The sequence below is a fragment of the Copadichromis virginalis genome, linkage group LG3 (assembly GCF_057382275.1).
Source record: "Copadichromis virginalis isolate Kocher_CV1m ecotype Utaka linkage group LG3, C_Virginalis_male_GT1.1, whole genome shotgun sequence".
Taxonomy (NCBI): Eukaryota; Metazoa; Chordata; class Actinopteri; order Cichliformes; family Cichlidae; genus Copadichromis; species Copadichromis virginalis.
The window spans coordinates 5,732,125-5,747,167 of record NC_140620.1 but is presented as its reverse complement, the minus strand read 5'-3'; the positions used below and the strand labels follow the sequence as shown (position 1 = coordinate 5,747,167).

Genomic DNA, 15,043 nt, shown 5'->3' with positions numbered 1-15,043 from the left:
GGACTGCTGCATATTCTTCCCACTGAATGTGTCCAGTTACCCTTAATTAACACACAATGAAAGCTGAGTTAGTCTGAGGATTGACCCTTGTGGGATCCCATAGGAGTGGAGTAAGCCCTGTAGTTATTTATATGAATTTTGAAGTGTTTGTGAGATAAGAATGATGAAAACTATGTGAGAGCATCACTATAACTATAATCTCAGTTCACTATTCTGTTTGTTAGAATGGCATTAATCACCTTACCATTACTCAAGAATATTGTTTTGGAGTTTCAGCAGGCACAGTGATTTACACACTGGTGCCTTCCTGCAAAAAACCTGTTGCTGGTATTAACGCCTGTCAGCGGGGGGCTGTATTCCTGTTTTCTCCCACAATCCAAGGGCCCTAAATTTAATTGACCATAGTGTGAATATGAGTGTGTGGTTCTGTCTCTCAGTGATGGACTAGTGGCAGGTCAAGAGGTACCCATGACAGGTGGGATGGGTTCGTGACACCACAGGTTCCTAAGTTGGAGGAGAGGTTAAGAGGATGGATGGATGGATGGTGTTTTAGTGCTGTGACTCTGAGAGAAACTAGATTAGAACTGATGCAAGGTGCAGGGTTCCTTAACCAGTTGAAGAAGCAGGTTTTTGGAAAACTTCAGTAACGACTTGTATTTTAGAAATGTGGCTGTAATTATATAACAGTGGAAGACACAGGCTGCCTTCAAGTGTTCAGGTATCCAAAGCAAAAGCTGATAACATGAAGGAAAGGGGAGATGACCAGAAAGGTATCTTTGAGAGATTTACCAGGAATAATATCAGCAGAAGGCTATGCATATGAAACATGGTATTCACGAAATGGAAACTGTACATTCAGGCAACAGTTATTAATTAAATTAATGTTCAAAAATATTTAAAATGAAAGATTTTACTACTTTGTGAAAAGTATTAGTTGATCTTGAATTTAAGGGCATCACCTCATCTTTCTAAAGGTGGGACGGGGACAAGAAAAACCCAGAGAAGTAAGTGTTGGAGGGACAGGAATATTTTGCAACTCATTCGCTTATCTGGCCATAGGGAAGTCATTTAATTGTGTATAAAAGGAGCATACTGGAAGAACAGGGCTCTCATTGGTTTACCCATCTACAAACTGTGTCACAATATCAGAATAATGTTCTGCAGTGTAAAATCTTTACTGGGTAAATCTAGTAAAGATCTGAAAACCAACATGATCTTCTGTTACTCAGGTGGCACGCTGTCATGGAAATCATTGCATGGGTTTAGGAACACCTGCACGTTCTGCCTGTGAACACTGACATATCCAAATGGTCTGAGCTGAAGTTTGTTATCAGTGTTTAAAAAGGCTGCATCTCTGATGGTTGGCATTAGATCAGTGCCTATGGAATTGGCACCTTGCACATTTGGAAAGGAACCAAGACTGAATTATATACACAGGTTTTAGAGCAACATGTGCTCCCATGGAGATGATGTATTTTACATGTTTATGGAGGATGTTGCTAAGCTGCACACTACAGCAGGGCTTTGTAGTGGAAGACCGCAAGTTCTGAACCAGATATTTGATGATATTTGTGACATCACGAGAGGAAAAGCCACAGGACTGTTGAGCAGCTCTGTCCCTTATATCAGACAAAAATGATGCTCTCCGAAAAGTCCAGCACCTGGTCTCCTCAGTTCCCAGGTGTTTATGGATGGTTGTTGAAAGTAGAGGTGATGTTGGAAACATGGCCATGCTGCAAGCTTTTTGGGATGTTGCTGCCACCAAATTCACAATGAGCTCATTTCTTTTCTATGTTGCATTATGAGTAAAGTATGGGTTCATGAGATTTGGAGGAGGTAAAGTTTTTTGAACAGCATGTATAACTTTAACTGAGCTTCGTTAGTCTTTCTTAGCCTGCTGCAGTTACAGTTACAGCCGCGTATCTGTTACAGTGAACCTGCCGTCAGCTGTATAACGTTAGCATTAGCTTGTGTTGATGCTAAGCTGCTATTAGCAGGTCCTGTTCAGCGCTAAGTTGTGTCCGGGCGACTTTACAGTTTAGTTTTCTCCGTATTACGATCACCAGATAACTGTGGATGGCCTCGTGTGTACGGAAGCTTCGTGGTGAAGCGCTTTGGCCTGTGGGAAATGTAGGAAACACCAGGACGAGCTGCGCACCGCAGGAAACAAACATGCTGCTCTGTCTTGGGTGGTCGGCTTTGCCATTTCCAGATTGAGCGTTGTTATATATCTGGGGGATTACTCCTGATTAATTATTTGAGCTGTCTCGTACTATGTGGCTGTATCAGTGTGACTGCAGCTCATCATGGTGTGTCGCACTAATTTAATAACAGTAGATGTTAGCCTGATGTCCTCTTAGAGACCAACAGAGCAACGCTGCTGATTTTATTTTTGTATTTTATAGTTTGAAAGTGACACTTGGGACACAATGAGTGTGCGTCCCAATGTATTGTGCTCCTTCAGACACAGATCCACACAGCATGTGTATATAAACCATGGAAGAAGCAGAGCTTTCATAGTGACACACTGCTCAGCTTCACAGTGTGTGTGACACAGGTGGGTCACTTGGATGGGCAGAGGTGAGGCCTGGTAAAAAGCTACAGCTGTAAACTGTGACAGTGCTCATATAGGGGGCTGTTGGGGTTGTCTCACTTTTGGATGCAGGCTCCAGGGGCCGTTAGGGGAATTGCAGTTTTTGGCACTTCTGCACAGGTTTCAGTTTTCAGCCCTGGAGGTGCCGCCTGATATGAGGTGACACTTTTGTCTTTGTCCTCTCACCGTCTGTGAGAGATGAGTATCCACCATGTGAGTCCCTCCCTCTCCACCAGTCGGTCAGACGTCTGCCCGTCCTCCAGTCTGTTTCGGCTAAAAGGGAGATTTTCCTTCCTGCTGTGGCCGAGGCCTTGCTCATTGGGGTTGAGCGGTTGGTGGGATTTTCTCTGTACTTCGTGGTCTGTGCCTTCACGTGACTGTTGTTGTGATTTGTTGATCACAGAGACCTAAAAGACCTGGTGACCTCTAATTTCCTGCTTCTAAATCCAGACAGGCTGTTGTGCTCGGCCCTAAAACTCTTAGAAACAGCATCATCGTGGCCTCCAGTGAAGCTGTGAGGAGCCATCTTTGAGCAGAATATATCATTCAGTGTGCACAAACAACCACGTAGGTCTGTGAACTAAGCTGAGAGTGATTCTAGCTGCACGATTGTGAGTCAGTGTTATCAGACAAGTGCCATGAAAAGCCTCAAAGCCTCCAGTTAAGCTGAAACGCTGCAGCACGAGTACCAACAGGAAGTAGAAAGAGAGCATATCTGTCACATATTAGCTCCTCTTCACTGACTCCCTGTTAAATCCAAGATTTAAAGTCCTCCTTCTGACAGACGAGGTCTCGAATAATCAGCCTCTGTTGTCTCTTAAAAAGCTTGTAGTACAAAGTTATACTGATAGAGCACTCCCTCCTCAGACTGCAGCCTTATTTGTTGTTGCTAGGTAGAATAGGAGGCAGTGCCTTCAGCTGTCTCTCAGTGGCCCGTCTCCTGTGGACCAGCTCCCAGCTTGGATTCATGAGACTCCCCATTTAGTTTTTGTGTTTTTTCTCTAAAGCTTATTGTTAGAACTGGATCAGGTGTCTCTGAGCCGTATCCCAGTAACACTGCAGTAGGAGGGCTGCTGGGAGACTTCATCATCTATCACCATGTGTTCTCTTTGAAAGCTACATATTTGTTATATAAGATGACGTAATCAGGCACTGTTAGCATCTCTGTTTGAACACTTATTAATAGATATACATGACAACACACTGCCACAGTACTAAAATAGTTGAGCAAAGTGCATTTGGAAACAACAATGTACACGTCATGTAAGTTTATATAAAGTTTCATCCAGACTGATCACATGTCTCTGAGGTGAGGAGGAGCAACATCACCTCATTACATCATTTTATTCCCTGTTCACAACCACAGTTTAAATCATGATTCAAGTACAGATTTGAAGCTTTAACAAAAGTATTGCTTTCATTTCTCAGAAATATTTTAATGCTCTCACCACATTTATTGGACACATTCATTTTAAATATAAAGATTGTTTTTAATACCTTGATGAAAATCCTTTGCAGATGATGCCTCAGGTCTAAAACTGTATTCCCAGTATTCCCAGTGTGCCTCCTTAGTGTCATGGTAACACGTTGGCTCAGGAAGTGACAAAGTCACTTTTTAAAGGCAAATAAGAAGCTTTAAAAAATAAAAGCTGCCATATGAAACAAATGGAGCTTCCTGCTGTGGTGACCCCAGAGTGACTAAAGCATTTCTATAAACTAACACAAGAATAAACGAGAACATATCAAAATGAAAAGTAACTGCCATAAATCTCATGTACTTACACAGAAAAGTCAAAGCTCTGCCCATCAAAGCCCCGACTGTGATGACCTCAGGGCTCCACCACAGCAATCACAGGCTGCCACTGTGCCGCTGAGTGCTCTCCCAAAAAGCCGCGGCCCGTCAGGCCCGTCGGGCTCGTGCAGTCTGAGTGTTGCACAGCAAAGCCTCCGTGGTGTCATTTCTAAAGCATCGTGCTCATGCATTGTTCTGGCTTGTATTGCTAGTGCAGACCTAGCATTACAGCACAGCCTGTATTGTTTGCTGTATAGGCAACATCCTGTAGAAACCGCTGGCACTGTTTGGTTTCAGACTTTCAAACCATTCACAGCCATGAAACAGGACTGAGCTTATTTTCAGCATCACCTAAAATATAATGAAGGCTTTCTTTATGTTGTTGGAACGTCTTCTTCATGTTGGTGACACGTTTGAAAGTGTTCAGATTTAAAGTGCAGTGATGTGTGTGTGTGTGTGTGTGTGTGTGTGTGTGTGTGTGTGTGTGTGTGTGTGTGTGTGCACTGTCACGCTGCTCTGACTGGTCAGTAACTCTGTTCTACATATTGTAGTAAATAAGCTGTTGATAAGATGAACAGGTGCTGACTTACCTGTTCCTGTTTTTGGGAGCCAGTAAACAGGCTGCTGGTAGCAGGTGGACAGTACAGCCTGGCTTATCGTTATGGTAACAGCAGGTGGGTGGGACTGGGTGTGTTTGGGGAGGGGCTTGGGTTACTGTGTTAGTATATTAATAGTATTCAAAAGCAATATGTGTTTACTGATGCTGCTCATCCCCTCATTGTTTAGTATATGTAATAAATAATTGTTATTATTATCAATATTATTATCAGATTAAGTGAAATTCATTCAGTCCAACTCAAAGAGAATTTCTATTTGTGCAAAATATTCCATTTGCATAACATCAAGAAGCATAAATTCTTATTAAAATATATAAGAAAACCAAAGTGTTGTTTAGTTAGTGGGTGGATGGCTGAAGGGTAATCTTGTTGTTTGGGACAAACATTTGGGAATATTTGTTTGAGAGGAAGAACTTTATATTATATATATTATATATTATATATGTTATATATTATATATATTATAACACACGATAACTTTAAATGAATGTCGTGTTTTTAATTCCGCTCCGGACTCGTGAATCTCAACCCAGCAGCAGCGGTAACGTTTGCACGTCCTCTCCCGTTAATGCGGCAGGTAAATAATCAACTAACAGTGCACATTATGTTAGCGCGATCTGCCTTATTACAAACCTGCCATCACTGTGCATTTAGTGACCATGATGAGAGAGACAGAGTCTGGCTCAGATGCTGGCAGTTCTCGCTGCAGTCTGCCGGTAGCGTCTCCTTTCAGGCAGGACAGACGAACGTCACCGAGCAGTGACTCAGTTTGTGGTCAAAGGCTTGCACACATTTTCGGTAAGTGAATGGGTTTAATTGTAGGGACATTACTGGATATTCTTGTGTAATTGCTACAGAATAATTTATGTTATACTTTGTTATTGCTACAGAAGAATATTTATTTTATTATTTTACATTTACATTTTTCTTTCCTGGGGACCCTGTGACACCCATTGAAGAGCTGTAGGCTGGATCTCTTAAGGTCTCACTGTTGGGTTTGTAAGGCCATGTTACTCCTAAATTTCTACCTTGTTCAAAGAGAAGATATAAAACAAAGTTCTAAGCTAATCGACCTTAGTGTTCTCCTTTTTTAAACAGAATCGATAAAGAATCGAAAATGGAACCGGAATCGTGAAAATCGTATCAATACCCATCCCTATTTGTCGGTACTGCGCAAAGTGGCCAACAATCCAGCAGCAGCGACCGATTGGCTGTTGGCGGTCAGCTCCGCCCTGTCGTCCAGCCAGCGCCTGTCCTCCTCTCTTGTCCTGATTGTGACTTATCTCATCATCATGGGTCAGGAAAACATCTGCCAGCTGGCTTTGAAAGCAAGCCAGGCTGTCGCTGCTGCCGACCCCTGCCAGGTAGATAACCCACACAACTGTTCTCTTAAATCTGTGGACTGAATATAAAGTAATGCATGTTGTTCCCTCTGACATGTAGATATGTTGTATGTGAGGCAGCTAGCTTGTGTTTGTCTTTCTAAGAGCAGGAAACACATGTTGATAACCTGGTGTTTTGGCACCAACACATGACTTTGAAATGGTTCAGATCAGCAGGAAGATAAAAGCTGTCACTGCTGTGTGATTGCTGCTGATCTGCTGCCGTATAAAGGGAGAGGTTAGGGAGTGCTCTAAGGGGACAGACCTCTCTCTGGACTTGTGTTGGAGTCACTAGCTGCAGATGAAGTGTGAGTTTACCCCTCATTACTCAAGCGTGCACCGGGCCCCAGAGGATTCACCTTCTGCTCTAATTGCTCCCAGAGTGCTGCACACACTGGTGTTTGGATGCACTGGTTGAAGGTTGTTGGCATATTTGAGTCCTCTGGAGATCTCTGCTCGCTCGTACTTGTCATGTTAAACGTGCAGCAGCAGGTCTTTGTTACAGGAAAAGCCAGAAGCTAACCACTATGAAACCTTAATGATGATTTACTGCAGTGATGTTGATTCAAAGTGATGTTTTTGGCTCGACAGCATTAAACGTGTCATCGCTCAGCTTTATTTTCTTTGCCCCTCCCTCTCGCTCTCGGGCCGTGCAGGTGAAGCAGTCGCTCTGCAACATTTAAGGCTCGGAGTGCCATTAGGTGTGTGGTGGTAATTAAGCTGTGACACTGCACAGCAGCGTGATGTATCTAAGGACCGTGATGCTGTCTCACTGTTTCCTTATTTGTAACCTGTCTCATACTAAAGTGTCAGGACTTCATGTGTGATCTATGAAGCTTTAACTGACTGCAGAGTACAAGATGGGCACCACACATTTAGTATCACAAGGGCAGACTCAACCCTGCTCTATCTGTTTATGCTGAACATCCTGTGAAGCTGTCGGTTTGTGTGCACGTACAGGTCAGTGATGCAGCCTCTGTACGGTCTGACAAAGTGCATTTGATGTTTGGTTGGTGTGTTTGCTGATGTGGGTGTTTCCCTCTGCAGGTCCCGCCCCTCGTGCTGCTTCTTTTGTTCAAACTGACCAAAGAAAAGAATCCCGTCCTGGCTCACGCTGTTCTCACAAGCCTGCCAAACCTCGGCACTCATAAGGTACGCAGCACGACTAAGAAGAACCTGTACTGACTGTGAGCGTCTGGAGACGGGGCTGGAACATCAGCAGCACCTTTCTACTTCATCTGAGCGCTCACAGTGTGTTTTAGTCCATCATACACACATGTGAGCTTTTATCTGTGGGGTCATCCAGGTCATGTAGTCTGAGGAGCTTCTCTTCATCCAGGAGGCTCCTAGAGTTTAAAAACCAGGGACCCGCGTGTCCCAAATACCAGCCTGTGAGCACAATCCACCAATAGCAGCGATAGATGTTAGTTTAGATTTTTGGGTGATTTAAGTTGCAAAGCCGTCATTTCAGTCTGCCAGGAGCTGCTCAGTTCAGAGCAACATGAGATTTTTGGTTGCCAGTAATTTGCTAATAGAACAGCCCCAGCTTTGTAATGAAATCATATAAACAGAGGTTACATGATCCAAAGGCTCCAATCTGGGACTGGAAGTACAATACAGTGGTTTGCAAAAGTATTCGGCCACCTTGAACTTTCCCACATTTTGTCACATTTCAGCCACAAACATGAATCAATTTTATTGGAATTCCAGGTGAAAGACCAACACAAAGTGGTGCACACGTGAGAAGTGGAACGAAAATCAGACATGATTCCAAACATTTGTTACAAATAAATAACTGCAAAGTGGGGTGTGCGTAATTATTCACCCCCCTTTGGGCTGAGTGCAGTCAGTTGCCCATAGACGTTGCCTGATGAGTGCTAATGATTAAACAGAGTGCACCTGTGTGCAATCTAATGTCAGTACAAATACAGCTGCTCTGTGACGGCCTCAGAGGTTGTCTAAGAGAATATTGGGAGCAACAACACCATGAAGTCCAAAGAACACAGCAGACAGGTCAGGGATAAAGTTACTGAGAAATTTAAAGCAGGCTTAGGCTACAAAAAGGTTTCCCAAGCCTTGAACATCCCACGGAGCACTGTTCAAGTGATCATTCAGAAATGGAAGGAGTATGGCACAACTGTAAACCTACCAAGACAAGGCCGTCCACCTAAACTCAGGCCGAACAAGGAGAGCGCTGATCAGAAATGCAGCCAAGAGGCCCATGGTGACTCTGGACGAGCTGCAGAGATCCACAGCTCAGGTGGGGGAATCTGTCCATAGGACAACTATTAGTCGTGCACTGCTGTCAGGGACCAAGCAGTAAAGCATAAAGGACACAGGTGGTTTTAATTCAAAAAAGGGGTTTTATTGACCCAAAAATATGAAAATATATTTAACAAAGCCAAAACTTAAACAGGCAGACCAATAAAAGAGGTCAACTCAATAGACTAAACTCAAGATAATAATTAACAAAACCTCAAACAACCATATGACAAACTGACCTGCTGAAATGACACACAGGTAGTGATGGCCCGCTTGAAGCTGAAGCTCCGGTGCGTGTGTCAGAAAGATCAACACACTGCTTCAGAAGCACTGTGTCGAAGCTTGATTCGTTTGGCCAGAGTCACGTGATCGGGGACGTCCGAAGCTTCATTTAGAACCTAACTGCTTCGGTATCTGATTCAATGGTTTATAAGGAAGCGAATCATTCGCGGGATTTGTGGAGTGTTTTGATGGTGACAGATAGCGAACCACTGATCATTCTACTGAGAGATTTGGAGCCAGCGAGGAATAGAGGAGGTTCTGTTGTGTGGGAGAATTTTGAGTGGATTTTGGTCAATCGGGTGGGTTTTCCAGCTTTGTGTTCTGGCTGTTTGCTTTTGTTTTGTGCGTGTTTATTATATCTGAAAACGGGAAAAAGGTAAAATGTCAAAAATCTGCTTCCATAATATAAATATCATTAAATAACTTTAGAAAAACTTCCACTTGACTCTTTACATGTAATGTTGTAAAAATATATATTTTATTGTTTAATTAATCTGAAAATGTTAGTCTGCCAAATGTGCAGCAATTGAATTTATTTATTCTCTTTAGCTGATAGTTTGTGGGGCCCAGGTAGACTGTAAAACTGCATCTCTACCAGTTTCTCTGCGCTCCAGCCTCCTCTGTGCCATGTGAAGGGATTTTCCTTAAGGCAGGAGAAATTATCTCCACGAAAAGGAACAGGTTCGACCATCGCACATTAGAACAAATTCTCTTTTTAAATAAAAATGAAAAAGGGTTACCTTAAATGCATCATGTTTGTAATTTGCAAGTTCATAAGCTTTTTTTTTTTCCATTTCACAATCAATTCTACCCCCAGGTCAAAAATATGTCTGGGAAAATTTCCCTGATAATATTATTTATAAATACACCTGTCTAGCGATTAATTGCATAAGTGCATGGAGGCAGGACCTCAGCGCAGAAGCCTACTCCATAATGTGTTGTACATTATTATATGTATATATTATATGTAACGTGGTATTTTTCAATTATTGTATTTACTAACATCAAGAAGTCACAAGCAAAGAAAGACCACACCATGGTGCATGTTTAAACAAGGAGAGTTTACTGGTCAAAACTATTTATTAAACAAATAAAACACATTTTTTTAACCACCAAAAAAATACACGTTCAAAGCAACAGTGGCCCAATATCAGACAGAACTCCACTCTGTAGAGAGAGCAGTCATTATGAAGCAGTTGGTTTTATTTTGTGGATTCAAGCTGCTCTTTGTATTTTTGGCCACCAGATGTCATCAGAGAGGACTGTGTTTAAAAGCTTCGAGTAATGAACCGTTTTTCAATACAAGCTTCAGAAAGCTTCATTTGGCCATCACTACACACAGGGGAACTTAAATACTGGTTTAGCTAAACCAAATGACACACACGGGGGAAAACAAGATGGCTGCCATATAACCAACTAATACAAAACATTTAAACACACATGAAACACCCCCCAGGCAATGAAGCATGTGGTGCAATCCAATTAGGCTGTCAGTGGTACTTCAGGTCTCTCAGCCCTTTGCTACACCTTTTGCCAGACAGGAGGAGAAGCCAACCCCCAGGTAACTCAAACAAAGAAAAGATGTATTAATATAACATAAAACGGAACTTTGACCTTGCAAGGTTAATATGTGTGCACGCCATATAAACATTGGAAGGTGTGATGGAAAAATAAATACATTTAATAAAGAAACAATATTGAACAATAAGAATATTTTAAAGTAGTGACTGTAAATTAAACTAAAGTGAATCAACGGGTGGTGAGGTGTGGCGCTTACCATGTGTGGCATGCCATCACAACTGCACAAAGTTGGCCTTCATGGAAGAGTGGAGAGAAGAAAGCCATTGTTAACAGAAAACCATAAGAAGTCCCGTTTGCATGTTGCCACAAGCCATGTGGGGGACACAGCAAACATGTGGAAGAAGCTGCTCTGGTCAGATGAGACCAAAATGCAAAATGCTCTGTGTGGAAAACTAACACTGCACATCACTCTGAACACACCAGCCCCACTGTCAAATATGGTGGTGGCAGCATCATGCTCTGGGGGTGCTTCTCTTCAGCAGGGACAGGGAAGCTGGTCAGAGTTGATGGGAAGATGGATGGAGCCAAATACAGGGCGATCTTGGAAGAAAACCTCTTGGAGTCTGCAAAAGACTTGAGACTGGGGCGGAGGTTCACCTTCCAGCAGGACAACGACCCTGAACATAAAGCCAGGGCAACAATGGGATGGTTCAAAACAAAACATGTCCATGTGTTAGAATGGCCCAGTCAAAGTCCAGATCTAAATCCAATCGAGAATCTGTGGCAAGATCTGAAAACTGCTGTTCACAAACGCTGCCCATCTAATCTGACTGAGCTGCAGCTGTTTCAAAGAAGAATGGGCAAAGATTTCAGTCTGTAGATGTGCAAAGCTGGTAGAGACAGACCCTAAAAGACTGGCAGCTGGAACTGCAGCAAAAGGTGGTTCTACAAAGTATCGACTCAGGGGGGTGAATAATTACGCACACCCCACTTTGCAGTTATTGATTTGCAAAAAATGTTTGGAATCATGTCTGATTTTCGTTCCACTTCTCACGTGTGCACCACTTTGTGTTGGTCTTTCACGTGGAATTCCAATGAAACTGATTCATGTTTGTGGCTGTAATGTGACAAAATGTGTGCAAGTTCAAGGGGGCCGAATACTTTTGCAACCCACTGTATTTTACCTACACATACATTCTTATATTTAGACAACACCTGAGGGATAAAACAAACTGTAAATGTCTCCAGCTGGTGTTAACAGCACCACTAACACATCTGTGCTGATGGGGTGTGTGTATCTGTGATCTACAGCTCATGGCTGTCACATCAAATGCAGCTGAGTTTATGTAGATCCATAAAGCACAGCTGATCGTCCTGCGCTGTCTGTGGTCCTGAAATGAACCTAATAAACAAAGATGTGTTTGAGGTTTATCAGTGTAAAAGCAGAGATCAGACTGATGTCCATCAAATCTCTGTGATGCCATCTCTGTGCACAAATGAATGGCACAATATCAAGAGCAACAAATCAAACACTGCATTAAACAAACTGTGCTAAATATTAGCACCATTAGCAGGACACTGTGTGTGGCAAATGTTGGTAAATCAGTTTGTGCACATAACTGAAATGTTCCCCTCTCGATGTTTAGCACTTTGACAAAGGAACAAAGAGAAATTCCCACGTCTGCCACACAGTTTTCTCTGTGTGAACACAGACAGTGTTTCTTGTACCCAGTTTGTAGGAGCTGGGATTGGACTCCACCACAGCAGCCTCTGTGTGGGATAGATGCAGTGCTCTGTAGTATAAAGCACTCTGTCAGTGAGCTGGACTCTCCAAACCAGCAGTCATCGTCTAACATCTGCCTTCTTCAGCTGTAACCGTGTGTTTCTCTTGTAAACTTGGCTCTGATCATATGTGCTGTAATATTCCAGCTGTGCTTCCCGATCGTGCTGCACAGTCTGCACATGCTGGCCGGCTCCCCCAAGCTGAGAGCAGTGGGACTGCGCCTCATGACCGCTCTGTGGAAAAAACAGGTTTGTAATAATAACGCATTACTATAAATGTCATATTCATGTGTTCAAAGCTTCTGTTTGTCTTTGATTGTGTGCTGCTTTGGTCATGTCTGTAAGGACCGGGTCTACCCAGAGCTGCAGCGTCTAATGAGCCAGCAGGACAGCAGGGTGGTGCTGGGGAGGGACGCCCAGTGGGAGCAGATCCTGGCCAGGGCCGCCTGTGTCAGGGACATCTGCAGAGAGAGGTGGGTCCTCCCATACTTACAGAAACAGTGGGCACTTCCTACATTCACTGGTTCATTCATTCAGTGGACTTTGCATGCACAGTGCAGACAGTGTGAGCTTCCAACACCAGGATTCTTCATCTTCCCTTCTAATGAGTAATAATCACTGACTGGACTCTTCATAGATGTTTCTGCTCAGCAAGCTGATGAAAGTTCAGAAACATAGAAATATTTGTTTTTTCAGTCACATCAACTTTGCTTGTTAAGATAAATGAATGCACTTTGTAGCTTTGCAGTGAATGAAGCCTCAGCTCGACGCTCCACTGAGTCCCTGTTTCTCCAAAAATCAGCAGGAGTCCAGTTTTAAATATTTCCGTACAAATGTCCAGAGCAGCTACACGTGCCTGAATCCAGAAGGATCAAAGTCTTACAAAGTTCAGTTCAAACAGAGAGACTGAGAGGCAGCTAACTTCCTGTCTCTGCCAGACTATCAAAATAAAAGCATACATTTGAAGCAAAAGAAATCAAACTATGTCAGTCTGTAAGCACTGCTTCCCATATAATACAACTCTAAGCAAGTGAGCCATAACTTTATAGTTTTAACTTTTAACCCAAAAACTATGTTGATCATATAAACTCCACAAACTGCATCCAGGCTCCTGCACACGTCCTTTACATGTTAGCTGTTAGCTAATGCTTGTCAGTTTTTGTGAACTGGCCTTTATGTGTGTTGATGAAATAAAACGATGATTTTATTTGATTATTTCCTTTGTTCTAACCAGCTGGTGCACACTGTCCATCGTCCCGGGGCCTGTTACGCCTGCTAACATGTACATGCAGCTTTTTTAGCAGCATTAGTGAAAACCTGGGAAACCCTCTGGATATATGCTACAGTACAAATTTAGCAAATCATTGAGCTGTTTTGTTGTTTTCACAAATGCTTACGTTTGCTTTTATTGTAAAACATTTGCAGCCATAAGAGTTTGCAATGATAAGAAGCTGTGTTTGGCATTTACTTACTTACACGTGTCCTGGCACTTTTAATGCTTTTTTCTTAAATAAAAATGGTAACAAAATTAGAAGAAACACATTTCCCACTTTGTTCACGCTGATGTGTGTGTCAACCAGGCCTTACCAGCATGCAGGGGACATGGTGGCTAAACCTCCTTAGGAAACTCAACTCCTTTGGAGTCAGCACACCCATCATGATGACTTTTTACTACGTCTTCCTGAAAGCATCATGACCTTCTCCATCACCTGCTGGTCCCACTCTCTCAGCCTTCATACAGGAACAGACTGCAGCATCAGTGTGCTCTAAAATCATTGGCCTGCCTGTCAGAACTCTGGCAGGTTTTCATCAACAGGCCCTTAGACAGGCAGCCAAAATCATCAGTGACCCCTCTCACATTCTTCACCCTGCATTTCAATGGCTCCCCTCTGGGCGACGCCTCCGCTGCATTTCCTGCAGGACTGAGAGGAGGAGGAGCGCCACCTTTGTCCCCAAAGCAGCTCTGCTTTTTAACTCCAGCTGATAAGAACATTTCCCACAGAAACATAAACTACACTCTTATACTACCAACACTTTACTCACTTTTAGTCACTTACAGTTATTTATTCACCTTCAGTCACTTTAATTTTAAAACTGTGTAATTTTAAAACTGTATATTCTGTGTATTTATTATCTCACTTTTATTGTGCTGATCTTCAACGTCATGCTGCTCTGTTGTATGTTAATTGGCCCTTGGGGATAAATAAAGTCTCTCTGATTCTGGTCTTGTTTTTTTTATATTGGTAGTTTGATAGGTTTTGTATTTGTTTTCTTTTACATCATATTAAAATGTATAAATATATAGATTTAAATATATTTGTGTATTTATGTCTGGATTGTGTTTGGTTTTCTTTTATTTATTTCTGCAGTGGTTGTTGTGTATTACTATTTAGATTGTCTTTTTTCCATTATTGTAATTGTGTATAAAGTTTGATTTGAATGAAAGTTGCACTCAAATGCTTTCAGTGTTGCTGTGTTGAGTGTTTGCATGTTTAATGTTTGTATGGAAGACACAGAAAGACATTCGGCTAAAGAAATCTGTGCTAGAGGGACTTTAAAAAATAAATAAACAGAATGTAAATAATGATGTTTAGTATTTGAGATGGAAACTGTTTCTACAGGATCCTGATGGACACTCAAAGGTTTATAAAATGTTCTCATTAGTTGTTTGCAGCAGAATATCAACCGATGTGAACCAAAACAACAAAAGTGTGTGAGACTACAGATTCTAGAACCAGAACTGCTGATTTCATTACTCTGAACTTTTAAAGGCAGGTTTTGTATCTGAGAGCAGGGACACTTGCTGTGTTCA

At 42.4% G+C, this 15,043-nt stretch overlaps 1 protein-coding gene across 1 annotated transcript; it reads left to right on the top strand.

Moving 5' to 3' along the window:
* The first annotated feature begins 6,233 nt into the window (after positions 1–6,233).
* Positions 6,234–14,454, top strand: LOC146712429 (focadhesin-like). Its single transcript, XM_085442714.1, has 5 exons — positions 6,234–6,366; positions 7,432–7,536; positions 12,379–12,480; positions 12,577–12,704; positions 13,812–14,454. Exons 1-5 carry the CDS (start codon positions 6,295–6,297, stop codon positions 13,852–13,854), a joined length of 450 nt encoding a protein of 149 aa, XP_085298840.1. The 5' UTR covers positions 6,234–6,294; the 3' UTR covers positions 13,855–14,454.
* The last annotated feature ends 589 nt before the right edge of the window (positions 14,455–15,043 follow it).